Source organism: Serinus canaria, chromosome 4, assembly GCF_022539315.1.
Source record: "Serinus canaria isolate serCan28SL12 chromosome 4, serCan2020, whole genome shotgun sequence".
NCBI lineage: Eukaryota > Metazoa > Chordata > Aves > Passeriformes > Fringillidae > Serinus > Serinus canaria.
The window spans coordinates 16,014,065-16,041,826 of NC_066317.1; the positions used below are offsets into that span (position 1 = coordinate 16,014,065).

At 48.4% G+C, this 27,762-nt stretch overlaps 1 protein-coding gene across 1 annotated transcript; it reads left to right on the forward strand.

The window, feature by feature from the left end:
- Positions 1 to 1,866: 1,866 nt before the first annotated feature.
- SCD5 (stearoyl-CoA desaturase 5) lies at positions 1,867 to 27,632 on the forward strand. The gene is made up of 5 exons (XM_018926861.3): positions 1,867 to 2,071; positions 17,375 to 17,505; positions 21,988 to 22,193; positions 24,603 to 24,835; positions 25,913 to 27,632. Exons 1-5 carry the CDS (start codon positions 1,867 to 1,869, stop codon positions 26,101 to 26,103), a joined length of 966 nt encoding a protein of 321 aa, XP_018782406.2. The 3' UTR covers positions 26,104 to 27,632.
- The last annotated feature ends 130 nt before the right edge of the window (positions 27,633 to 27,762 follow it).

Here is a 27,762-nt window from a genome sequence, read left to right on the forward strand (position 1 = left end):
AGGACTTCTTCTTCACACAAGTTACCCAACAGTGTCACCCTAAGCATCAGCACTCCCTACACCCAGAGCACCCTGGCCACAGCACAGCATTTTTCATGTCATCTTTGTTCCCCTGCTTTCCCTGCTGCGTTGGCTACTCTGTAAGCAAACTGCTGGGAACTAGAGATAAATGTGGGGTATGAAACTTACAGTACTGTGTTCAAAGGCTCACAGAGGGAACCTTCACAGATGTGCTCCTCAGTAACTTGAATTAGCTGGGAATCTGGCAAAGCAATTTGTACGTGTTTGCTTCTTGCCAGGGTGGCAGGAATGTCTGTGGAAGGCAGCTAGGAGGCTTCAGTGCCACCTGCATCTGCATGAGCATACAAGACTGACATCTATCCTGTGCCATGCTTGAACAGTCTGCAAAACCAGGTCAGGATGAACAGTTACATCCTGCCTTTTCAGAGAGATCTGCTCCCTGGGTCACCATCCTTCCTCACTGCCTGGTAGCATTCCCATTTCATCCACCTTGAACCCTGACATTCCTGCCTTAAACACTCAGGGCATCCTGTCCATGGTGTGCAGAGGAGAGCTTGGGGAGTGCAGGTTCCTTCTGCGTGGTGTGGGGGCTTCTTCCCCCACAATGATGGAAAAATCATTGAAGGATGGAGTCTTCTCTCCTGCCTGCCCCCAACATCAGATTGCAGAGTCCAAGCAGGAAGATGAGCGTCACCTAGTAGGTCAGAAGTAGGTACACTTGCAATAAGCCTGGCTGTTGACCTTGGGCACCTGGAGGAGGTCAGGGCAGGAAAGCACAAGGCAAGTTCAATCACCTTCTTCGGCGGTCCTGGTGCAGCAAGTGAAGGATGTGGCAAGCTGTAAATCATGGAAAATCTGGTGCCATCCAGGGTGGAGGGCTGCTGGCACTCCTGGGCTGCTCCCTCCTTCCCTCCAGTCCTCCCAGGAGCATTCAGCACCAAACAAAATGCATCATAGGCAAGCGTTTTGTCTGGAATCAGTGCCTGGCTCCCACCGAATGACTTAAACCCTCTGTATGCCGCTTGTGCAGGACGTTCTCGCTCCGCGGCAGGTGAAGCACCTCGCTAGTAACAGGGAGCTGCTTTCGCCGCCCGCTCCTCCACAAGGGCCACCCTTGTGCCACGGGTGAACGTGCCATTGACAGCGCCACCCCGGCATTCCCGGTGCCCCGGGATCCTTCCTCTCCCGCACAGCTGGCAGCGGGAGGTCGCGGCAGCACGGGGGGGACACAGGGGGACGGCGGCCCCCGAAACCACACCTGAGCGCTACAACAATGGTGGGACAGGGTAAGCACCGAGCGAGGCCGCCCCTCGTTCGGGTGTGCGCTGCCGACAGCTCGCTGCCAGTCTGTGCGCTTGTGTCCAGTGCCCACCTCGTCACTGCCAGGCAGGAAACTTTAGCCACCGCCTCTCCAACACCTGCTCCCGCTAGCGCCAGCGGCATCTTTTATTGTGCCGGCACGACCTTCCCGAACGAATCGCCACCGAAACCTTTGTCTCCGGGGGCCGGGCAGCCGGCGGCCGCGCTGCGGGCCGGGCCGCGGGGCCGCGCTGCGCGGGGGCGCGCCGGGAGGCGGCGGCGGGCGGAGCCGGAGCCGGAGCGGCGGCGGGGCGGAGCGGGCGGCCCGGGGCCACCATTGGCTGTCGCTATGCGGTCCCCGCGGCCGCCCCCCTCCCGTCCCCGTCGCGGTGCGGGGCGCAGCCGGCGGCGCGGCGGCTCCATGGAGGCGGCGGCGGCGGCAGCAACAGATGCGGCGGTGGCGGCGCGCCCCGGCCGCCCGTAGCCGCTGCGGGGCCGCGCTGCGCGGGGAGCGCCGCCGCCCCTGCCCGGCGCCCGGCCGGAGCGATGGCCGCACCCCGGAGGGCGGCCGGCGGCGAGGCAGGCACGGCGGACTCGGCGGACTCGGCGGGCTCGGCGGGCTCAGCGGGCTCGGCGGGCGGTGGGCAGGCCATCGTCTGGCGCAACGTGGTCCTCATGGGGCTGCTGCACCTGGGCGCCGTCTACGCGCTCAGCCTGGTGCCGCGGGCGCACATCCTCACCCTGCTCTGGGGTGAGTGCCGGGGTGCGCTACAGGTGGGCGGGGGGCGGCGGGCGCTCTCGGTGTCCCCGGTCCGTGCCCTGCTGGCTGGCGCCGTGGCTTTGTTCCCCAGCCCCCCCCCGGCCGCTCCCGGGATGCCATTGCCAGCGCCGCGCCGGGCCCTCGGTTGCTGTAGAAACAGGAGGCGCTCTGCCTCCGGTTACGTTTATCAGGTTTTTAGTTAAAAAAGCCCAGTCCAGCGCTGGTGTTTCGCTTTGAAGGTCTGAGGGAGGACGCGCTGGCCGTCCCTTTGCTGTTTCACCGTGTTACTTTCTGAGCACCCACGGGTTTCTGCTCCGGTTTGGAGTGGAAAATCGGCTCCTCGTTTGTTTCTTGAGGAAGGTGATAACAAATTTTCGGTAGGGAAGATGTGAAAGTCGAGTAAGTGCTTTAAGGTGCTGGCACAGACACGATAAGCCAGGCTGTGCTTTCTGAGGGGAGATGGCTTGCAGCGTCTGTCCTGCATGTCGTGAAAAGCCAAGGATTCGGTTTGGGGAAGAGAATATGAAATACAGCTTCTTTTCTTCCATTCTACAGTGGTGAGGTCCTATTTTCTCCACAGAAGAATGGTGCCGGGAGAAAATGCTACATAGAAGCACTGCAGTATTGTGCGAGGCTTGTCAGGGTTTGTGAGACCAAATAGATGGTGAATGTCAGCATCACTATTCAGCAGGCAGAACCGTGTATTGATTCACATGAATCTCGGTGGCCAAGAGGGTAAAAACTTGAGTGCTGCTCACAGCTGATGCAATTTCTTGGATAAATACCCTGCTTTGAGGTAAGTGGGGGATATAACAGCCTGGGATTCTTTTATACAGAGGAAAGAAGGGTCTCTGCTGCAGGAAGTCACAGACATGGAATTTGGGTTGTTAGGCTGCCGTCATTACTGTCGAGGTGACTTCAGAAGCCCCAGCTAAATGCTTTAGAAGTCGGGCTTATTCCTTCTGTTTGGAGAAGTCCTAAATCTCTTTTTCACAGGTTCAGCTTTTGATATTCAGTCAGTCTTAATCCCCCAGAAATTGCCACCGTTGCTGCTTGCAGTTGGGAAATGAAATTTCCCTCAGTCACCATCCTCAGTTTCTGGGTCTCTGGAGGGCACCTGCATTTGACTGGCAACCTGGTTTGCACAATCCCCCCTTGGCTTGCTCGTGACCAGAAGAGGTTTGTGGGGTGGCTGTGTTTTGCATAGTTTCCTTCTGCAAGCACTATTCCTCTCTCCTCCCTGTTCCTGGTTGTGTTCAGGCTGATTTCATAGTTTATCTTGGCCACAGCTGGGCGATCAGGGAGACCAGGAGAGCCTGTGGGAGCTGTGTGGCTGGAATGCACAGCCTGTGGTCTGCTTTCAACCCTTTTAGGTCCTGTTGTGTGCAGGCAGGTGGGCTTGCTTTTTCTGTTTTGCCTTTCCAAGAAGACAATTTGAAATCATCTCTGATTTCACTGTGCTTATTTACAAAAATCCCTCTGAGGCTGGAGGCAAAGGATGGAATTACCAATTCAGCCCTCCATCCTCCGAGGTATTTTTTCCTGGTGGAGATTAAACTGAGCTACATAATAAACAGTTCTCAACGACTTTGCAGCTTAATGCCTTTCTTTCTGAAAGCAAGAGCCTCTCATTTCTTGACATAATTATTTTTAACAGCCACCCTAGAGCAGACCACAGAGTTTTTATGGGAGTTTGGTGGGTGGTTTTTACAGGGGCTCCACAGCAGGGAGGGGGAGCGCTGGCTCCAGCTGTCCTGGACACTGTGTGCCACTCTCACATCTGGCTGCTGCCAGCTCTGCTCCCCTCAGAGGTGCTGAGCAACGTGAAAATACACACTCTCCTGCAGAATATGTCAGACAAATTAGCTTGCTGTCACGCTGGTGGCCTGTTTCTGAGATCCCTCTGAGCCACTCAGGGTAGATAAAAAGGGTGGCTCTTGCTGAAGTTGACAAACTCACCTCACTCCGGTGTGGAAGGAGCCGACCAGTAAAGTTGTGTTGGGAGGAATAGGTGTCAATCAGATGTGTCCCTCGCCCTCCCCAGTTCTCCACATCTCCTTCCCTGTGCAGATCAGCTGTGAGACTGCCTTTCTGTGGGTGCTGGCTGCCAGCCAGCCTTTGGAGCAGGGCTGGCACGCTGGCAAACTTGGATGGTGGTATGGGAGTAGTGTCAGGTAGTGCAGGGATGTGTGTATGCTGAAGGGTGCAGATGAAGGAGCTGCAGCCTTCCATGCATCCCTCTGTGGTTTTCTTTCTCTTCCCAAGCTTTCCTGGCACTCAAGAAGCTTCCCAGTGATCCTGTGCAAGCCCTTGCATTGCTTTGCTCTGTGTTCCCCAGCACTGCTCTCCCATGGATAAGCTGCAGGAACAAGCGTGCTGGGAGTGGGATGCCAGTGCTGGCTGTGACCTCCGTGGTGTCTGGCAGGAAGCCACAGCTTCCCATGACTCACCACTGCCTGCTTGGCTTTTTACCTTCTCCTCCCCCAAGATATCCACCTCTCATTGTGTTCTCCCCTGCGGGAGGCCAGGTACAATCCCTCCCTCTGTGCGGGGCTTGCTTTCCTCCTCTTTCCTCCTTCCTTCCCACCCCCGGAGGGAGGCAGCTGCTGCAGCAGCGATCGCAAAGTGGAGCTGAAATGCCACTGTGCCACCTAGAAAACAGCTGCTCCAGCCAAGCTGCCTGCTCGGCAGGGCTCATTTCCATTGGTAATTTATTGACATTTGTCCAGCTGTACATAATAGACAATGGGAGAGCGCTGCCAAGGAAGGCTCAGCTGGTTGTTTACTCAGGATTATCTGTGCTCCTCTGTTCCCGCTGCCTCCCGCACCAGCGCCCGAGGCCCGTGCTGCAGCTTCCCACACCCCATGTGGACCTGGGGCTGCACCAGGGATCCCAAACAGCGCTCTGGGTGCTGCAGAACTGGGAATGTGAATTGCTGCAGAACCAGGAACTGGGTTATCTTTCAAGGGATGTACAGATAAGCTGGTTAAAACACAGGCTTTCAGGGCCATCCCAGTGTCTCTGTGGAATTTGACTTCAGTCCAAGCTGAACAAAAACAATGAAATTACTCATGTCAAAATTTTCCATGAGCTGGGAGCTGCCTTGACCCGAGAGGCAGCAGATGGTGTGTGCAAGGCATTGAGCAGCCCCGGGCTGTGCCCGTGGGACAGCCATGGAACCTGCTGAGCGGACGTGGAATGTCCCCTACTGCACAGCCCGGGCTCACTGGGAGCTCCCTTGCCTTGCTCTCTGGCAGCCTGACTTGTGGTTTGGTGTGGGGGTGAGTGGAGAAGACCCTGCTGCCTTCCCCCTGGTGCTCAGCACCACGGGGGTTTGAAGGGGAGGCATCACCATCCTCCCAGGAGGAGCTGAGCAGCTCGCTGCTAGCGGGGCTGGCTGGGCCAAACAGGCAGGTTTTCCAGGAAGGAACTTGTACAAAGGGGTGCTTGTGGCCAGCTGGGGCTGTGGCTCACTCATGTCCTCTTTTGGGCTGGACCACCTTCCAGAGGTCACCTACGACAGTAATGTGCCATTAAGTGATGCTTCTTATCCAGGAAACTCCTTGCTCCAGCCAGCTCCACCCTGTGGCAGTCCCAGGGAGTTTTATCTGTCTGACTGAGGAAAGCAAACTAAAAAACTCTGGAATCCTTGTACAGAGGGAAGTACCAGCATGTTTCACTGCAGGGCCCAATGCTGACAGCTGCTCACAGTTTCTTTTGGTGGGCTCATGGTAATTTCTTGAAGACTCCATCTGGGGGATCACGTGGTTGTCTCAGATTTTGTTTGGAAAAAAGTGATTTTTAGTCTTTGCAGAGGGCTTGTGAGGAAGTACTTGAAGTAGCCAAATTAATTTTAGGAAGTAGAGCCACTGCAAAAGAGATAAGGCTGTTTGCCTGCTTTAAAACCTTTCATTTCAGGCTTCTGAAACACCTTTAAAAACCTGCACAAGCGTAGCCACCCAGAAATCCCAGATCCCCTGGATGTGTTTGGCAGGGCTGCATGAGGGAGGAGTGGATGTCACACCCTGCTTTGCCTTGCTAGAGCCTGGGGTTGGCAGGGAGGATCACCTTGCCCTGATGGTGCTCATATGGGATGGGAGGCTTGTTGCTGTTGTTTTAGCAGCGTTTAGGAGATGTTTTAGTGCTCCTGAGAGCTCCAGATTGTTCATGTTCAGCCATGGCAGGCCCTTTGCCATGCTTATCCTCAGCTTTCCCCCGTGCATGAGTGCTGGGAGAGCAGACAGAGCAGCAGTGCTGCCCAGCTGCACCCCTGCTGACATGCAGGTTGCTCCCAGGCAAGAGTCTGGATCCCACCTGGGATGCCTGGATCCTGCCTTGGATGCCTGGATCCCTTCAACAAAAGAGATTAAAGCAATTGTGGTCTTAGCACTTGGGGTTATCGCCTCTTTGTCAGGCTGCTGGTGGGCAGCACGGCTGTGTAACGAGGCACAGGTTGCTGTTGTGCACTGCAGATGCAAGTTTTATTGGTCCTGCATGATTCCAGAGACTTGGATATTCTTGAGTGCCACCTGCTGGCTTTCTGGTTATTAACTGCCTCGAGTTCCAAACCATTCCTATGCACGGCCAGACAGCTGTAAATAAAAAAATCCTAGCCCCAGGGAAGTTCCCCTTGCTTCCTCTGTGGATGAAGGAGAGTGCAGATATTGTCCCTGTTTCACACACCGGGAAACAGAGACATTTGATGGAAACTTCTCTGTCACTCCTGCTGCCCCTCTGGAGAGTGCTTGTGCTCCCCTGTGGCCTGGACAGTGGTTGTGCTCAGGTGATTGCTGAGTCAGAAATAGGGAACATTTATATAAAAAAAACATAAATGCATTTATCTTGGATGCTTGGGAAGGGCTAAATGAACAGAAGGACCTTTTTTCACCTTACTCCCCACGGTGATCTCCTGTTTGCTGGCTCCGAGAACAGCCTCAGCCACAAGCAGAGAGCAGCTCTGGGAGGGTTCTGTGGAATACAGGAGGCTGGCCTTGCTGTCCATCAGCCCCCAGCTCTACCGTGCTTTCAGCAGTTCAAGACAGCAGCTGCTCCACTAGATCATGAGGTGGAGCATCCAGATGTTAATTGCATCTCTGAGGTGCACATCTGCCCAGGGGAGTAGCCCTGCTTGTCTCCAGAGAGGTTTTGGGCTGGCTTTGCCTCCCCTGGCCCATTTGAAAGCATACTTATACATCTGTCACTCTGAACAGCCAAATTCTTGGCTTCTTCCTTCCCTCCTGGCATCAAGAGCTGAGCTCCCATCATCTCTGAGAAGAACAAAGTATTTTCTCAAACAGTGCTTCTCAAAAGTGGCATGAGCCCCGAATCTGGGGGTGGCTGTAACACCTCTGGGAATGGGCTGAGCTCCATGTCCATGGTAAAACTGGGAACACACCCTCACATAGTGCACAGATAGAACAGCATCACAGAATGACCTGGGCTGGAAAAGGCCTCTGAGATCATCAAAAACAATCATTAACCTACACTGCCAAGTCCACAACTAAACCACGTCCCGAAGTACCACAACTGCACATCCTTTGAATCCACCCAGGGATGGAGACTACACCACTTCCCTGGGCAGGCTGTTCATGGAATAGGTATGGATGGATATAGTCACAGAGTGTTCTGGGTCTGTTCCAGCATCCTGCTCTGAGGTGATCTCCTGCTGAGGACACTCCTGCCTGTTGGATGTTTTCCCTTCCCCAGTGTTCATTCCTTTCTTTTTTAACTGTTGCTGGAGGTGGTTCCTCAAGGCCTTGTCTGTCACAGTGTTCAGCTGTAAGTGTGTGTTTTTGTCCCTTATCCTGATTTCATCTCCAGTGCATTGCTGGTGCTCCTGTGTTGTTTCCCTCTGTCCTGTGTGCTGCACATCACGTGGTCACTGTGAGCACAGGAATAGGGAGAAAATTCCATGTGTGTGCTGAGCCCTGGGTGTGTGTGAGGGACCTTTGGTCCTGTTGCTCTCAGGAGTGGGTTCAGGGCACTCCTGAGGAGTTCCTACAGTGGGAATGGTTGAGTGAGGAGTGAAGCTGCGTGTGCTTGATATTGGGATGTTCACCCAGCACAAAGCACTGCTGGGCTGCTCCGACCCGTGCCAGCCAAGCCACAAGAACCCCAAGCACTCTTTCCCTTTGACCTGTGTGATGAGGAAAGGGATGACAGCTGGATCCAGCAAAGATAGAAATCCCTGTCTGAATTTGGCAGGATGGTTGGCATTTGGGCTGCCCCCTCATATTGTGGGCTTGGGAGAGGCATCCCTGTGAAGCAGCCCCTTGAAGGGAAGGTTTGTGACACCCCCAGAGCTGGCTGTAGCAGACACACAAAAGCCCAGCCAAAGGCCACAAAAGCATGAAGTGTCTTCTTTAGCCATGGTCCTCCAGTCCCTGAGCTGGTGCAGGCAGCTCTGGGGAGTCATCAGGGATTTCTGGATCTAGCTTTGTATCTTTGGTTACATGTGCAGGTGAGGACATGTGGCAAAATACAGGCTCTGAGGAGTGTCAGTGGATGAGTCAGGATGGACTTCTCTTCAGGGGAAGTCTCAGGGGGCTTACTGCACTGAATTTAGTGTGGTTCCTCATCTCTGCCACTCCACCTACCCTCCCTGCAGTCACAGCTGCACTTGTAACTAACACTGATGTTATAATTGAAGCCAAGCAATTTACTGTAATCAGATTTTATTTTTACCATGTAGGCTAACAATAAAATGTGCTGCCCCACTGGAGAGTGAAACATTAACAATTACTGTGCTAAGTAAAGCAAAGCTGATGTGAAACAGAGGGGAAGGCTGTTTGTGATGCTGGCATGGGGAATCATGTGCCTGCCATCCCCCTGCTGTAGGGGCCTCAGCAGCAGGAGATGGGGATTTCTAGAGGATCTTTCTCAAGACATTTTTGGTCAGTGGTGTCTCAGGTGATGTTCTGAGTGCTAGAGCTCACTGGAGGAGCAGGGCTGGGCTGGGGCAGGGCTGATTGTGCAGGAGGGACACAGTGAGGAGTCACTGGGGGAGTGTGGGGAGCAATCACTGGGTGAGTGCCCCTGGGGAGCATCATCCTGCCCATACACAAGGTCTCCTCCTCTGCCCTGGCACCATCCTCCAACCTGACAGCTCTGGCTGACTGACCTGTTGGGTGCAGGGGGCTTGTGCCTTCTGATTTTAAAGAGGTTTAGTGCTTGCAGCCCAGCTCTGAGGTTAAAACTGCCTGGAGAGAAAGCTGAAGAGGCCATTGTTTGCAACAGGTTTTGCTCTGAGCTCTGTTTGGTTTTAGAAAGGAGAGGAAGAGGTACAGCAGCTGATAGCACACAAGTGGAGCAGACACAGAACAGCTAGGCAAGGTGCAGTGATACAGAAGGAAACGTCATCTGGACTGTGAAGTCCTGGAAAGTCAAAGCCATCAGATCTCTGCTTTGGTGGTCACAGGGAGGGCACTGGGTCAGAGCAGGGCATTCCCATGTCATGTACCTGGTTCACACAGCTTTGGCTTTGTCCCTTTTTGGACAGGGATGTTAGGCAACAGCTAAACAATAACTAAACCTTCTTCCTCAGGACAGAGCTGCCTGCTGAACACAGGGCTCTGGGGTGCTGTGCTAATGGCTTAACCATGCTATTTTTTAACTCTGTCCCTGAAAAAAAAAGAGGTACAATTGGCATTTATTCTGTCTTGGCATTTATAGAGCACTTAAAACCCACCAGAGCCCAAGTCAGTGTGCGGATTGAGGACAGCAGTGAGGTCACTAGGAGAGGAGTGAAATCTGCCCGTGGTTTTGTGATGACGCAGGACCCAGCTGAGCTGAGACAGGCTACACATAAGCATCAAAAATTTCAGAGAAGCCAAAGCATCTTCCAGCCTTCTCTTTTGATCTAAAAATATATGCAAGCTGTTCGACATCTTAAGGCAATCTTCAGCTGCTGGTGAGTTCAGGGAATCTGTATTTCCTTCATAGGGGAGTTCTGGCATTGGCTGGAATAATTGCTGTCAGCCACGATTTCCATTGCTCTATTGGCTTTATTTGTGTCACGTTGGCTGCAGCTGTCAATATGAACACTTCTGTTATCCCAGCCGGAATAAAGTCTTTTGTATACTCAGCCAAAAGTGCTGGCTCTGGGGAATGTTCCTGAAAATGCATACGCAGGCATGTGCATCCAGGCAGAGGCAGCCTGGCTTTCATGAGCTGGTGGTGGCAGGGCCAAGGGGATGTGATAGATGGCTTCTCCTGGAGCTCCACCACCGTGGTGCAGAGGGGCAGGAGTAGGGCATCATCAGAAATCATCTTCTGTGCAGCTCTGAAACTCCGCTTCCCCTTTGCCTTTGATGTGCTTCCTCTTATCTCTGTCTCTCTTGGCTCAATTTAGAGTAGCTCAGAGGATGTGTAGGTCTAATTTTAGATGAAACTTTCTGTCCTGGGATTTTGCATGTTTGCTCTCCACAGGGAAGCACAGCTCCCCGTGAGAGCTGGCATGACCTGTATGGTGGGTGGCCCAGGGAATTGGTGCTGCTGCATGCCAGTGCTTTTTAATTCTCATTTGCTCACTTGAATCCAGCCCAAGGAGCTTTGGATGCCAGCCTTGGATAGTTAGCAGGGCTCAGTGAGCAGAGGGCTGGCCAGCAGAGCAGTGTTTCCATCCCAGAGACCCCAGCGCCAGAGCACTAATTCAGCATCGCTTCTTGGCAGCAATTTAGGGACTATGGTGAAAATTTCTTCCTCCTTAATAAATGTAGTTCCAGGTCAGGAAGTAAGGCTCTTTTTTAGTAGGATGCTGCAAGTTAAATGATATGTTACTGCTGCCTGGTGTCTCTTTGCTGTGGAGGAAGAGATCTCCAAGGTTTCCCTGGAGTTGTGCAGTACAGATCTGTACTGGGGTCTTGATATCTAATCTACATCGAAGAATGCTGCGTGCTGACCCTGGCCCTCTCTCTGGTGCAGTGTGTGACATCAACCAGCATTTTTAACTAAAGGGTTTGGAAAGACTGCTGCCCTGATTTGGGGTAGGAAAACTTTCCATTCTGAGGGCAGACACGACATTTCAAGAAAGTGTATTCCCGAACTTGACATTATCTCATGAAAACATAAAAGAGCATATGAGACACCACAAAATTGGCAGCTGCATTTCTGGTCTGAGCCCTGATGTTGAATCAGAAGAGAATCTTCTACCTCTGTCTGTGTGTGTGGTGAAGTGGAGGATCTCTTAGGAGTTCAGAAGAGACCAGGCATGGTGCAGCTGCTGAATTGGGTGGCAGTGCTGCCCTGAATTTCAGAGGGAATGAAGTTAGGCATCACTCGGCGCTACTGGAAGTACTTTCCCTAGTTTGGTGATATTAGTCCTAAATCTGCCACTGAATAACAGCAAAACCCAAGTGAGGAGGAGAAGGCAGATACAGGATATGCAGATGTAATTTAATTTTTGGAAAGGAAAAAATCACCACTGGAAGTTACAGGAGTGTTCCATATTTATGGCAGTCAGTCAGCTTTGCATGTTTGTGCTTGAGCAACTTGCTGTTTGTATGTCTCATGCAGCTCTTGCAGCATAATGGAAGATTTTGGGTTTGACTCATTGGGTTAGTAAAATTCCCTAACAAGCAATTTTTATCTGATTGAATAAGCACAGGATGCTAGTGTGGAAGCAGACAAAAGTTTCATGTCCATTCCTGTAATTTTTAATCCTCAAATAGGTTTTTTTTTAATACAAGTGAGTCAAGTTGTGTTATCCTTTTACATACATATAGGGGAGAAAAAAGGCCTGTGCTAAGATGAAAATTTCTCAGCAGCTTGCTTGAGACTCGGCTGGCTATTGTGGAGAGGGAATTTCCACCAAATGGTGTCATGTCACAAGGTGTCTTCATCATGAGCAGCATTGTAAGGTCAGCTGTCTCCAGCTGCCCTCTTGTTGAAGAGGTAACAGATGTCTACAGGTGAAGCACAGCCCTTGCATTTGTTAATTTTAATTCCCCGAGCAAAAGATGAGCTTCCTTTGCCATTAGTGTGATTAGAATTCACATCTGAGGAAATTACTCCCTCCTGCATCCATGGGATCTTGCCTGCTGATCCTTGAACTGCTGGAGACACAGAATGTGTTTGTAAAAATGTATAAGCCTTTTCTGAATGGAAATTCAGGCTGGGCCTGGGAATGTGTCAGACCTTCTAGGCTGAACAGTGTTGGGAGTGTCCTGACCCAGCAGTGGGATCTCCATCAGAGCAGAGTGCTGTGTGCTTCTGAAGCTGTCCCCAAAAAGATGGCACTAGAAGAGGTAAGGTTTTTTCCAAAATAGCAGCTGGAGGGTGCAGACAGTGCTGAAGGAGCAGCTCCCTGAGCACAAAATAATGCTGTGGGTTGGTTGTGAGCAGGTCTTTGCACCAGGGGGTTGGCAGCAGCCAGCACAGGAGTAAATGGGGCTGATGGCCTCAGAACAAGACATCAAACCAAGGCCCTGACCCTTGGTGGCTGTCCTGACCCAAGGTCTGTCACCCTCCTGGTCAGAGCAAGTGTGATAACAATTCTGGGACAGCCTCCAGTAATTACTTGCCTTGGTAATTACTTTTCACATACTCTCTGTGCAAAATGCCACCTCTTGAAGTCCACACCACTTGAAGTGTGCAGGCAGTTCTAGTGCAACAATAGCTGGCATGTGTTGTCTTTTTTTTTTTAACTTATAAATAAAATTTTTAATTCTTCTTTTACTCAGTCTCCTCTGCAAAGCAACTCCCCCTACCCCTGTCAGAAGAACATATGTGGCTAGGTGAGCCACTGCTCTGATCTCACAAGGCCTGCCATCTCTCTTGTTTAAAGGAGTGAGCACTTTCTCCCACATGTTTTTCTCCACTGTTGGTACTGGAGAGAATGGGAATTTCTTCCCTGCTTGCTGGCAATGATGTAATACACCCCAATCCTGTCTGATGTAAGATGTGTCATCACTTGACTTAAAACCATACCTGCTCCAGGACCACAAAAACGTTTCTTACATGCTGTGACATGCAGACAAGCTCAAAGCTTCACAGAAGCTGCCTGGTCCCAAAGTGTGTTCAGAAGAAACAGGGCTGTGGTGGGCTCTGTGTGTGGAACACCTCACAGAGGGCAAACTGTGAGGATGCTGCCTCTCCAGGCACGTGGTTGTTCAGGTCCCTGTGAAGGGACTGGGAGCCACATGGGAGAGAGGTGCCTGCAGTGAGTCTGTCAAGAGCTGATTCCCTTCCCTGCTCCAGCCCTGCTGTCCCTGCCATCCACACTCAGGGATTGGAGCCAGTGGTGTGAGCTGGTGCCAGGCTCTGTGTGCTGCCACCCCATGGGAACAGCTCTGTGACATTATTGTGTATTTTAAAGGTGGTTTGTGTGTTGACAGTCGTGCTATTGTGAAAGTGCAGTTGATTTTGTTTCACTGCTCCTCTTTTCCTGTCTGAGGTATGGTCCCTCTGAGATAGTTGTGATTTGCTCCATCTAACTGGGTTGTGTTTGACATTGGTAACGTGGGGATAGTTGCTATCCCACAGTGTCTCCTTGTCATCTGTGCTGAACAAGGATGGCCAGTCATCTCCTTGATTTCAGGAGCAAGAATTGTCTGTTCAGATAAGCAGAATGAACCCAGTGTTTGCTGAGCATCTTTTTTTGGTTGATTTGGTTTTTTTAATATGAGATGGAAGTCAAAATCAATCTGTAATGTGCTGGATTCACAAACAATAAATACATATATATCTAATGTTCAGGTTTCAGAAACAGAAGAAGTTCTAATTTTGATATTTAGCATAAAACAGAATTGAAATTTTCAGGGGTGAGATCTGCTCCAATTTAAGCAGCCACTAAGATCAGAGGATGATTTCCTGGTGCTTGAAAGTAGATACAGGCTGTGGCAACATCTCCCCATATCTTCATAGGAAGCCATTTCCCTGGATACTGACATTTCAGAAGAGTTTGGCACTGGGCTTGGTAAAGCTTTTCCAGAAAACCAGCTATGGGCATAATGAGTTGTTCTGAAAAAGGGGGCTCGAATGTTTGATGTGGTAGATTTGCCATCCATTTTTAAATAATTTACCTGGTGTAGTTTTCATGGCTTCTGTCTGACAGTGAGATGATACCTCTGTGCCTGCTGTTCAAAATCACACTGATGTCGTGCTGCCTTATCATATGGCCCACTGGGAATATTTTATGAACTGTTGGTGATCTTCCTTTCAGGCTTCTGCTTCCCTAAGCTTCTCATCCTCATCACAGATCCCTGTCTCCAATTACTGCTCCCCAAACTACATTACTTTGCTTTGCCTTTACTTTGAGCCTTTCTTTCCCTCTTTCTGCATGGATCCTTCCATGTTTTTTTAGCTCTCTCACTGCTGCTCCAAATATAGCATCATCCACTGTTGTAATTAGTATGCTGTTTGCCTTTGTTTCAGGTCATTAATAAGAATGTTGAATAAAAATCTTCTGCCTATTGATTCTGGCATGTTCCCATAAATAGCAGCTGTGCCCAGGCACAGTGTACTGGAAGCCTAGCAACCTGCCAGCTCCCTGCCTGCACGGTACTTTACCTCCTGTGTCTTGTCTCTCTTGCCTCCTCTCCCTGTCCCCGTGCTCTGGGTCTCTCTTTTGTTCTTTTGCACAGGTTTACCTGCTGTTTTCCCTCTCTTCCTCCTTATTCCCTCTTTTAAGTGGTTTTCCCTCTGCTCCAGTTCTGAATTGTTTTGCTTATGCTGTGCTGTTGAGTGAGCTGATTGGAAATGCTCCTGTCTAGACCTTAGCAGAACGTGCAGAGGACACATCTGGCTATTTTACCAATTTCCTCTTTGTACATTAGGTATCCCACTAAATTTAAAAGAAATATAGCATTAATTGTTGAATTCCAGGTTGTTCATCGGTACTTTTCTTGTGGCTTTATTTTTTCCCCCTTTTTCTGCCATAAATATTATTTACTCTTTTTTACTTGGGAAACCTGATTAGCTACATTTCTGAGAGGGTGTTTTCAGTGTAAGGAGGAATTGCTGTTAACTGGCTGCTTTGCTCCACATTGCAATCCTTCTGTGTTTCACTGTCATGTTCACCCCCTACACACACTCCTATCCCCAAAAATGGGACAGGCAAGCAAGCAGTGGCTTTCTTCTCATACAGATACAGATGTAGCTGTGCATTATTAATATATAATCAGATGGTTGGTAGTCTGATTTTTGGTTTGAGATCCTAATTTATTCTGCAAAGGAGAACCTGAGAACTTGAGACCTGTTCCTTACATGGCAAATATTTGTCATCTTGGCTATTTATACATTGGGAATTAGTGGTCAAATATTATTTTTGGGCACATTAGTTGCTGTAAGAATCACAAAACTTGCTATCACCAAGCAGTGCATTCGTCTGACAGGATTTTTTTCTGCTCTGACACTGAACCTCCTGAGTAATTTTGTTTGTTTGTTTCTGGGGATGTTTCAGCCCTCGGGATTTATATTGGGAAGATTCCGGCTCTTGTGATTCCTCCTCTGCAAAGCCAAAAAATAGGCATGGTGCGTGGGTATGAGCCCCAGCTGTTCCCTTGATCACTTGAGCACTGCAGGAGTGGGCTGGGGCTGGCAGGTTCCTGGGGGGCTGGAAAGGGCCAGAGAGGCTTGTCCCTGATTGTGTTCAGTGCAGATATTCCATATGCTCTGTTACCTACCACACAGCCTCCTTCTTACACGGGACAGAGAAGGGAGGTGAAATCAAACCTAATGTCACATGTCTCACTTTACCCATTTATCTTTCATTCTTGTTTTAAGCAATCATTCATGATTAAGGTGGATGGGTGCCCTTGAGAAGCACTTGGTCAAGTAAATGATTTGTTGCTTTGAAGCAGGAGAAAAGCCCCCTTGTGCTTTAAAGGAAGAAAGAAACTGCTGAAGATGGGAGATTTCAGCCCATGACTAGCAGGAGGTTAAAGTGATAAAGCCCACAGAAAATATGTTCTTGTAATGATTCAGGACTCTAACCTTAATATTTTTATGTTAGCTGGATAATGTCAGTATTCTGTGTGTCACAGATCTGTTCCCACAATTGCAGTCATTTGAGTGATTTGGAAGGCTTTATTTAGTGATGTTTCTGCACAGCTCAACATCACACACAGCAAATGGTAGGATAGGTTTTCCCCAATTTCACAGGAGTCCCATGTCCTTGCTCTAACAAGGCATATGCAAGAACTGCAGCTCTTCAGTGGAGATGGAAGTGTGAGGAGTTGTGATGCCAGCATTTTTAGTGATCTGAGAGTAATCTGTAGATTCAGCAATATCTATAGATAATGGGCAGAGAGAATGCATGATTTTAGTTCATTTCTGTAGTTCTCTTCAGGTAAGTAGAAGTTTTAATTTCATTATGGATTTCAATGGACTCAGCATAACTGCACAAATGAGCCTTTTCTAGGAGTACCATGCGCATGCAGCCTGCTGAAAATCAGAATTGTCTCTTCAGTGATGGCACCCAAAGCAGGTTTTAGAGAGGCATCATCTTTACTGGAACCATTCTGACTCCAGCTGTCTGCTGCATCTTGTGAGAAAGGCTTTGGTTTGCTGTACAGGAGATGACAGGGATTTTGGCCATACACATAATGGCAAGCAGTTTGGGTAAATCTGTTTTTGATGGATCCACCAGCCGAGTGGAAAAAGTCCATTTGCTTTTTCAGTCTGCAGGGATGACAATCAACATGAAATATGGTTGCTGTTATTTTCCCAAATATCTTTCCATTCTATTTTCTCTCAGATGCTGCCATTTCAGGCACTGTGAGCTGGGAGTTGATAGAGGGACACAGTAGACACACACCTACATACACATTTGTTTTCTTTTTTTGCAAAGATAAATGTTTTACACTACATACTGGGAAAAGCAGACTGTGAATTCCTGTCAAGCCTCTGCCTGTCTACCAGGGTTCCCTGGTGGACAGATTCTTGTACAGACACAAGTACTAAACCCATTTTTGGGGATCTCATTTCCCCTATTTGTTCTGGTATTTGAAATAGGCTGTTTTAACCAAAACATGTCTGTGTGGGTAGGGTGGCAGGAAGCCCTGGCTAAACAACACATTGCTGCAGATGGTGTAAATAGATTTGAAATTGTCCTGTAATATTCTTTAATGTTCGAATCTGCCCTTGTTTTGATTTTACACTTGCAAAATAAGCCTGTCCTCTTCAGGCACAGAGTCTGTGAGGCAGAGGTGGGCTGAGAGCCTCACCTCCTGTCTGCCCAGCCTCTCCTGAGCCACGCTGCAGGCAGGGCAAGGGGCATCTTCATGGCACTGAGAGCTCAGGTGATGTCAGGTGGCCCCGTGGCAGACGCTGTGTTTTGGTTTTGTGTCTTTCAGCGTATTTCTGTTTCCTGATGACGGCTCTGGGCGTGACAGCGGGCGCGCACCGCCTCTGGAGCCACCGCTCCTACAAAGCCAAGCTGCCTTTGAGGATCTTTCTGGCTGCAGCTAACTCCATGGCTTTCCAGGTGAGCTTGTGTTGCTTGTTTGGGTTCTCAGCCTCTAGGCAGCTCTCTCTGCTGTGCAGGGATCCCCTCAGCTTAGAGACAGCAGAGGAAAGAAAAAAGAAAACCTGGCAGGAAGACATTTATTTGCTGTAACACATTCTGCTGGCTCAGGGGATGCAGAGCCCCTCTCACCACCCACGTAACCATGTGCACCAGGCAGACCAGGAGCAATAATTGCATAAGGACTGAGCTGGAGGTGACCAAATCAGAGGTTCCGTGCCCCAGCAGCTGAGCTGTGGCACAGGTCAGGCCCCACACTTCACAGGACAACGTGGAGACTTTTATAAGGGCCAGCTTGATGCAAATGTGTCAGTGTAACCAAGAGTCTGTTCATCCAGGCAGTTGGAGACTGTGCCCAGAAAGGAGAGCAGGCGCCCTTCCACAATCTTAATTTATCTCTGTTTTATGCAGCGTTTTCCACCAGCCAAATTCAAATACGTTTGCGAAGAAGTGTGTTACTAGCTCTGTACTTGCTGGTAGGCAGTCCTAGACCACAGAAACACTTGTGTAACACCCAGCTGGTTGTAGGAGTTAGCCCTGAACCAGGATCTTCTCAGTGTGAATATGGTTCCTCCTCTGGCTGGCAAGGATAGAGATAGGAACCTGCACTAAAATTAGACTTACCTGTACTAAAATTAAACTTACTGAGCTTGGCTGCCATAACCCCTTGTGGCACAAGTATGTCTTGTGCCCTGAGATTTCATTTTTTCCCTTTCAATCTGGCTGGTTGACTTTTTGTTCATTTGCCTTGACAGAGAATGAAAAGAGTCCCTTTATCTAGCTCTGTACTTCTCATTTATCATCTTTGATTTTTTCTTTTTTAAGGTGGAAAGAATTAATTAGTTAGCCCCTCTACACATTACAAAGGGCACAATGCTTTTGCCTGAAAATGGAAATGTGTCCATTTTGACTACAGCCTTTCTTTATTCTGAACCATTTTCCATCTGGTTCTTTGGAGAGCTTTACAAGCCCTTTGCTCAATGTGTTAAACAACTGTTGGGAGTTTTGAGAAGCCCCTGGTACTGTCTCCCTGTTACACAGCTGATCTTATCTTTCACAAGTAATTTAAATGAATGTGCAGAGCTGTTTGCAGTGAGCCTGCACACAGGGATTTCATTGTATTCTGCTCCCCTGTTGCTATGGATTTTGCTCTCAGCTGCATTGTGCTCATCACTGCTTTTGTCTGAGGACACTGGGATTCTGAGGCAGGGAAGTACTTCAAAGTAGCTTCAAGCCACCTTTGTGCCCTTCATATCAGAAATAAGATGAAAGGCCAAATTACCCAATCTAAATCTAAAGCCTGCTCCTAATTACCACGATATCCATTGCCTGTGAAGGCTGTTTCCACCACCACAGACAGACAGTGAGTGATGAAATTTCAGGTCCATCTCCTTCAGGTTGGCTGTGGGAGGAAGAGGTAGCACTGGAGATGCATACAGCATCCCTGGATGCTAAATGAGGAGGAAATATATATATTCAGAATATATAAAAAATATATATATTCAGAATATATTCAGAATTTTTGCAGGGCAGGGGAACGAAACTGCTGTAGAGTTTTAGCTTGATACTGTCTGGGCTGTGACATGCTGTACCTCCTCTGGAATACCATCAGATGCAGCCAGTTTTGCCATGTGGGTTTTTTTAATGATTGGAGCATGATGAGCTGTGTTTCTTTCCATCTAGAGTGAAACTCTCATAATTTTGAAAGACTGTTCTTCTTGCTGTCACTTGTCTGTTTCAGACATAGGTAATAGCTGGCTTATTGATCTCCCAGCATTTAAGTTCCAGCACCTCAGCTGGGCTGTGCTGGTGTCATCTCTGTGGCACAACCTGTGTTTGTGTTGGATACAGCAGGAGGGGTGGTGTGGAAATCTGTGTCAGCACATGGAGACTGTCACACAGCCCAGGCCAGTGGCACCTTTCATTCTGGAGGTTTGTTAAGGGACCTGCTCATGAAACCTCGTGGCTGCATCACTGTCACAGCATGACGCTGTTGCTCTCAGCTTCAGGAGGGATTTCACCCCTGTGTTTACCTGAAACTTGATCAAAAGTGATGTGTTCTTAAAAAATGGTTGCTAATAATACTCTCAGAGCATATTCACACATGCTGTGCTCCAGTTCATGGTGTATTTATTGTCAACAGTGCTGGCCTCAGGCTTTTATTTCCTCTTAGCTTTTGTGGTTTTAATTAGATGCAATTCAGTTGTTTCACAGCTTCCTAATCCTTTCATCTGGGGAATCATGTTTTTTTTACCAGCTCTGCAGGCATTTGCAGGCATGAAAAGCCAAGCTAATTTCTCACAGTATCATTGCTTTTCCTGGTTATCTGCTGTCCCACAAAGGACTTTATCAAGTGCTCTTGTGACAAACTGATCAACAGTCTCACTTGAAAAATTATTTCTGGTTAAGAAAGAAGACCTTTTCTAAGTGTGCTTCTTGCATAACCCTGTTTTATTTTTAAGTTACTTAATGTTGACATTTTCCAGTCATATGGATATTCCCACTGAAGCCACTTGAAGCAGTGTAGAGGTTTTCATTCCTTTTGATTTCTCTGTAGGAAGGTAGAGGGGTTCTCACTGAGGACTTGGGTGACTTCCTTTGCTTTTTTGCAGTTTACTTAGTTTTCTCATGCAGTGAGATGGTTAAGGTGCAGCACACTGGAGCCCTGGCAAGGGGCTGATCTTTGCTGCCTCCTCTCAGTGGCTTAGATGTGTCAGGAAAATGTCCCCCTCATCGCCAGCCCACTCCCAGCATCACTGTGTTCACTACATGGCAACAGCAAAGGGCTGAGCATAACTGAATGCAGTGGAGCTGAGATCTTTCCAGGGCTCTTGTTTCTCACTTGTCCCTGGTGTGCTCTTGCAGTCAGAGGGCATTTTTGTGGAGCTGAAATTGGGTGTTGGAGCCATTTGGGCTGGATTCTTTAGCTGCTCTTTGCAGTTGTTCCCAGAGGCCCCTCAGTGCTTTCTCTCAAATGTTGACAGCTGAAAGAAAGAGCAATGATTATTTCTGCAATGCTTTCAGCACAGGGCTCTTGCCCCACAAAATAAAGGTACACACAGTTTCATTATCCTGTGCTTGCTGTGAACTGTGGTGTATTCAGTGCCCAGATGGGTGGTGTCCTGTTTTCACTTCAGAGACACTGCAGTTGGTTTGCTCAGTTCTACTGGGAGCAAAGCTGCTGTGCTTGGTGGTTGTGGGTGCTGTTCCTAAAAGTAACCCAAGCCTTTCCTTCCTTGGGTATTTTTGCTTCTGACTGTGCAGAGATGGAACTAGCAACCTCTGCTAAGAACTCTCTGATTAAAGTTCACCCTCCTGTGGATCTGGGCATTGACTGACATTTTGGTGTTGAGCAGTTAAATTCATAGACGAGTGTGTGGCCTGAGGTTTGCAAGTGCTGAATGTGCTTACAGTGCCCTGCACTAATAACTCAGCACCACTGGAAAAGCCACCAGTTTGGTCCAGTGCATCCAGCCAGGGCATCCTGCAGAGCAAACTGGGAGGCTGAAATCCCTTTGGCTGAGTGAACTCAGAAAGTCTCACTTTATGGATCCAAGTGTGAAATTGTGGTCTATCCCTCCCTCCCTGCAGTCCCCATGATTCCATTTACAGCCGTAAGGCATTTCAGTGTCATGTCATTCACCACAGTGGCTGTAGTGATCCACAGGCTCTGTCCCATTTTCAGCACTGTGTTTGTGCCTGGAGGGCACCAGCTGCAACCAGCTGAGAAAGAGGATGCCAGAACTGAGAGACTCTGTACAGTAGTCTGCTGAAAATAAATACACAAGGTTCCCCATAGCACAGTCTTAAAATAACAGTGTCAACATGTATGTACCCAGTCCCTGCAGCCCATCCTCAGACACCCAGGGCACACTGATGATGGTAACTCCCATCAGTTTTAGTCAGTGTGGTTTTCCATGTGGACTGACATGGTTTAAAATCATGGTTTTACCATGGATGATGGTAACTCCCATGGTTTTAGTCAACAACCTTTTTGAGGAGCATCAGAGAGGGGCTTGCTGCTGTTACCATGTGTGGGAGTGTGATATTTTCGGGGTTCCCCAGACGGAGGAGGAACAAATGAATCTGACTCCATGTTCTTCAAAGGCTAATTTATTATTTTATGATACTAGAATATATTAAAGAATTATATACTATGCTGTACTAAAGAATAGAGAAAGAATACTTACAGAAGGCTAAAAGATACTAATGAAAAACTCGTGACTCTTTCTCCAGAGTCCTGACACAGCTGGACCATGATTGGTCATTAAGTTAAAACAATTCACATGTTGGACAAACAATCTCCAACCACATTCCAAAGCAGCAAAACAAAAAAATCCTGGCCAAGGGATTTTTCCAGAAAATGTGACAGTGACATGGGAGGACTGGAGGTCCTGGCAGTGCCTGCCCCTCTCCTCTGAGCCCAGGGTATTTTTTGTGCAGAACGACATCTACGAGTGGAGCCGAGACCACCGTGTGCACCACAAGTACTCGGAGACGGACGCGGACCCGCACAACGCCCGCCGCGGCTTCTTCTTCTCCCACATCGGCTGGCTCTTCGTGCGCAAGCACCGCGACGTCATCGAGAAGGGCAGGAAACTGGATTTCACTGACCTGCTCGATGACCCTGTCGTCAGGTTCCAAAGAAAGTAAGTGCCAGCCCTGGGCCCTGCTGTGAGGTGGGCGTGGAGAGATCCTCCCGCCTGGCGGTCTGGTTGTGATTCATTCCTTGTTTTTCTTTCCCTTCTCTTCCCTGAGATATCCCTGCCTCCATGACTGCAGGTGCTGGGATGCCTTTCCTCTGGGCCCCACTATTCCCATGTGGCTGACACTTGCTGACTGTTCTCTGTGGCACAAGCAGTGAGCCCTGTCCTTGTGCCTCTGCTTTCCCAAAAAGCCAGGGCTGGGTATGAAAACAGCTGTGACAGAAGTTGCTCGGATCTCAGCCTTCTTCTTTGATCACAGGAGCAAACTCTGCAGTCACTAGTTGCCTTAACACAGAAGTGCACATTTCACTCTGCAAAGTCATTTCTGGCACCCCTGGGCCAGTGTAGGCCAAGTGCCACCTCTCCCAAGAGTGCCATTCTGTACAGGATTAATTATCTCCATTGGGAATCAGCACATTCCTAGCTCAGTTTGCTACACACTCTTTGAGAGCTGGGAATTGAGCAACACCCTTCATGCTCTATGTGAGCACCTGTGTTTTAGGCACAAGAAGACTTTCTGCTTGCAAGCGTTTCATCCAGGCACTTTGGAAAACTGCTTAAGGCCATTTCTGTGTGTTTTCTGAGTGAGGGGAGCAGTCAGTTAAGTCTAAAAATTTTTGCTTGCACACAGATTTCTCTAAGACAGGAAAATTACCCTTTTAATGGAAATCTTCCAGAAGTGAGGGATACTTCCCTCCATGTAGGGTTGCTTTCACTGGTTCCTCAGTTGGCAGTGCCTTTTTGCAACAGCTCCCTTGCAGTTTGCTGCAGCTCCTCTTGGTTATTACCTTTTCCACAACAACAGCATCCCACGAGAAGCAGGCTTTACTGCTTTGGTCACGCTGCAAAGATTGTCTAGCGAAGAAGTGTGTTTTCTGCAGGAAAGTTGTCTTAGCAAATGCCTTTGCTCTGGATTTGGATTTAGGGCTTATTCCCTTACCCAGAATTTGGGTTTCTCCTTCCTACAAGGTTGCAGTGTTGGGGGTTTTTTGACAGCCTGGAAAAACTAGCAGGCACTAAGAATCATAATACATCACTGAGAATCATAATAAATCCTTCTTGTCAGGTTTTGTTTTAAGGCCAAATTGTTAAGCTTCTAGTGGTGCTGCTGAGTTGTGGATGAGGCACCACTCAGTCAGTTTAAAACCACATCACTTCAGTTGAAATCATAGTAGTGCTCCAGGCACGACTGACAGCAAAACCTACCCTCTGTGAATCAGGGAGCAATCCTGATTCAATAAAAATGATGTGAGAGAAGAGCTCACAGGCAAAGTGTCTCCATGATAAAGTTTTTGTGTGGTGAAAGCAGAGGTGTTCCCCAGGCATGTGTTGAGGCACTGATTTCCCTGCACTCCAGGTAAGGAGGTTTCTCACTCCAAGGGGGATGTTTCAGTCAGAGGAAGACAATGTACTCTGATGCTTGTTCAGATGGGAGATTTCATGTCTTCATCAAAGACCTCAGCCTGGGCTTCTTCTATCTGGCAGGATAAGTTTTAATTGGTGCCTGATAAGATGTTCTCATATTTTATTCTATTTCCCCAGAGTGGTAGAGGCTTTGAACTTTGAAGGAGTTTTCTGGAGTGGAAAGTACTTTTCTCCTCAAGCTCTACTTAAATCCTGGCCTTGAACTGATGAGAGTCTGATAAGGTCAGACTTCTGACCTTATCAGAAGTCAGTCATATGAGTGGGAAATTACTTGTTATCTTTGATGGAGCAAAGAAAGGGAACTTGTTTGCTTGGAGGGCCATAGCTCAGGTAAGTGAGAATTGAGTTCTGTGAGAGAGCTGAGGAAATGCCCTTTTCACCGTGGCTGGTGTTGCTGTAGAGCTGCAGATCTCCTTCTGGAGCCCAGGACGTGAGGCACAACCTCCAAACAACAGCAAAATACATCAAGCAGAGAACTTGCAAGGAAAGTGGTTGATTTATTTCATGCACAAGATGATCAAAACTAGCTCATGCGTTACAGATGAGAACTGAGTTCATGAAAACTTCTTTCCTTTCAAAAATACTGCTAATATTAGCATTTTTTCCAGCCCTCTGTGGATCTTAATTGGAAGCCGTTTGTTTGTTTTTGTCAAATAAAAATGACAGTTCTTCCTTTCCGAAAGACTTTGGGGGAATGCAGAGTTTTAACAACTGTCTAATAAATCCAAACTCTGTTTTTCCTCATCCCTTTCAGAAAACTCAACAAAAGCAGGGATCTATTTTAAACCTTAACACCTTTTGGGTGTTTTATAGGGGGATGAACAAGACGGGTCCTATGGACAAACAAGGGGGTTTTATAAGGGGTCTTAGGGGGACGAACAGGACGTGTCTTACTTTGCATTCCTTTTCCCCTTGTAACTCCTGCAGGTATTACAAGAGCTCAGTTGTGCTGATGTGCTTTGTGATCCCCACCATCGTGCCGTGGTACCTGTGGGGCGAGAGCCTGTGGAATGCCTACTTCCTGGCCTCCATCCTGCGGTACACCATCTCCCTGAACGTCACCTGGCTGGTCAACAGCGCCGCCCACATGTACGGCAACCGCCCCTACGACAAGAACATCAACCCCAGGCAGAACACCCTGGTCACCCTGGGAGCCATTGGTGAGTGCTGCAGCCCTGGGCACAGCTCTGCCAACTCGGGGTGGTGTCGTGTCAGAATCCAGGACATCCCTCTGGCTGCCCTGGATGGCTTGAGCCCCTTCCAGAGGGCTCAGAGACCTTGGCACAGGACCCCTGTCTGTGCCTTTGATTTTGACCCATGGAAAAAATTACCAACCTTATGTGAGGATCTACAAGCCACAGAAGTTTAAGTAGAATGATAGTTAGTTTGTCACTGGGTGAAAAGAACAATTTTGGGGTTTTTAGAATGGGGGGTCGGGGTCCCAAGATGGAGGAATTTGGGTGTGCCTTGTCCTTCTTTCTCCTTCTTCCTAGCCTCCATCTTCTGGATTGGTTTAGGGTAGAGACGGACTGTCTAACATAGGTGATAGGTATTGGAAAATAATTGTAAATAAAGTACATGTAGTTTTTAGTATAAAAAGACAACACCGCCCTGGGGGCGGGCATGTGCCACTGACACGGACCTCAGCAGGCCAGGGAAAGAATGTTATGGATAAGAGAAAATAAACAACCTTCAAAACCAGAACTGAAGAATCCTGACTCCTTCTTCAGCTGCTGAGCTGGGAAAAGAGACTCTCTAACTTATCTTGGGGGCATCTTGACCACAGAGACTCCCTAGAGTGTCTTTCACCCTGCTGGGGACTCTGGGTGCCTGTGGCTGGACACCTCTTGGAGCCAGGGTTTGGAGAAGACCAGAGCTTGTGCATCCTAGAGGAAGGTGCCCGTGTTCTACTGATGGTGCCCATGTTTGAAATAACACCATGTGGTCTCTGGGAAGGGAGGTGTTAGCACCCAGCAGCAAGCTCTGCTCAGCAGAAAGTGCAGCAGAAGTGAGGGACCCCACTTCTGACTCAGTTGTGTGTCTCCCGTCTTGAAGCACTTCTGGTTTTCTTCCCTGAGCATAAGGCGTGGGACATGCCCCTTCCTACTGGGGAGGAGCATAACCTCCACTAGATGCAAGGCTTGGGCAATGGGTGTTGGAGTGTCCTGCCTGAGTGTGTTCCCGTGTTGACAAATGTGCCAGCCACGTGGTCTTTAAACTCCCTCTGTGTTTTTCAGGTGAGGGTTTCCACAACTACCACCACACCTTCCCGTTTGACTACTCAGCCAGCGAGCTGGGCCTGAAGTTCAACCCCACCACCTGGTTCATTGACTTCATGTTTTGGCTGGGGTTGGTCACTGACCGCAAGCAGGCTCCGAAGGAGATGATCCAGGCTCGCAAGGAAAGGACTGGAGATGGCAGTGCCTGAGGAGTGACGCTTGGCTGTGCCAGCGCTGCTGTCCGTCCGCGTGGCTGCTGGGTGTGCGCGCAACCCCGTGCCTGTGGTGGATTTACCTCCGGGTAGAATTACTCTTTTTTTTTGGATTGGTTGGGCTGAATTAGTTCCCCAGGAATTGATTCAGCCACAGCCTTTTTTTTTTTCCTTTTTCCTTATTAGCTGTCTTATGTCCAAACTTAAGACTATTAAGTGTAAAAATGTTCTATATTATTTAAAATTGCAGTTAAGCAGGAGAGAGATTTGATTTTAGTCACTGTAGTTCATGTCAGATTTGTTGTAATTTGCTTGTTCATGGTAAATGTTGGCAGGTTGAAGGAGCTAACTGTCCTTTCCAAGTGCAGTTAGGGGAGATTTTTGTTCCTACTGCTAATCCAGTAAGGTTTTGAGGTGCATCTTTTGGGGGGATGGGGCAGGGCCCAGTGTAGTGTGTCAGCTGCATACTCCTGGAAAGGACAGTAACACCACTGATGAAAAACAGTATGTCCAAGGGGGGAAACCACCCTCAGTTTAGTTAGATGTTAGTTTGGAAACCTGCTTTCTTCTTTTTGTTAGCCCTGTTAGCCAGCCCAGTGCACTGCTGTCTTTGCTAAATATGAAAACCATTTATTGCTGAGCAGGCTTTTGTGTTGAAGATTAGTCTCTATACAGGCCAAAATACCAACTGATGCTATACTGAGATGGTTCCTTTGTTGTCACATATACATTGTAATTGTAAATGTATAGAGCTCAACCATGTCTTAAGCCAAATAAAGCTTCGGTTTCAATGTTTGGAGACCCAAGTCATATTCTAATCAGTCATGGCCATCGATGCATGCATATTTTAGCTCCTTTTCCACAAGAGGCATCTTAATTTCTTTTTCTGCCTTTGACTAGTGGGTCTTAGAAAACTGACCTTTATCTAAGTCAGAGCCTGTACTAATATTTCAGCTGCATGCAACATCCATTGGTTTCTGAGCAAAATATAAAGACAGTTATGTAGCTTCTGAACTTTAACAGTTGCCTTGCTTAATTAAAAAAAAAAAAAAGAGAAAAAAATTTAAAAAAGGAAAAAAATCTTTAAAAAAAGGCATGTGGATTTAATGGGACATATAGCCCTTTGTGTTAGATGTTAGCCAGTGCAGGAGAGAGGCTTTAAACTGTCAGCACTGGAGCACTTTTGAAGATAGAGGGCATGATTTTCATTTATAAAGAATGTCCTGCCTTGCCCCTCGGGGAGGGAGTGCCTGCTTCCCAGACACACAGCCCCACGCCCTGGGCAAGGCAGGGATCTCAAGATAACTGAGACTCAGGCCCAGATATTTTCAGGAAAGATGCAAAAGTGGGAAAAAAAAATAAAATGGTTTCTTTTTTGTTCTGTTTCTTGTTTTTCAAATGATGCCATATAATATAAAAGAGTTGTCTTTATTCTGTCTTTCATCCAGCAGGTGTTTTAAAAGTGTTATTTTGCCATTAATGATGTGTAAACTCTTGAGTGATTTACAATAAACAGTTATGAGTTAGCCTGGCCACTGTGTTTAATTTTGAAACAAAGCAAAGGTCTTTGTGCATCGCACATCAGAATTACAGCAGTGTTTCACTTGGCATTTCCAGCTGTGCATTTGGTGCTGCTCAAAATACCTCTCCCCTCAG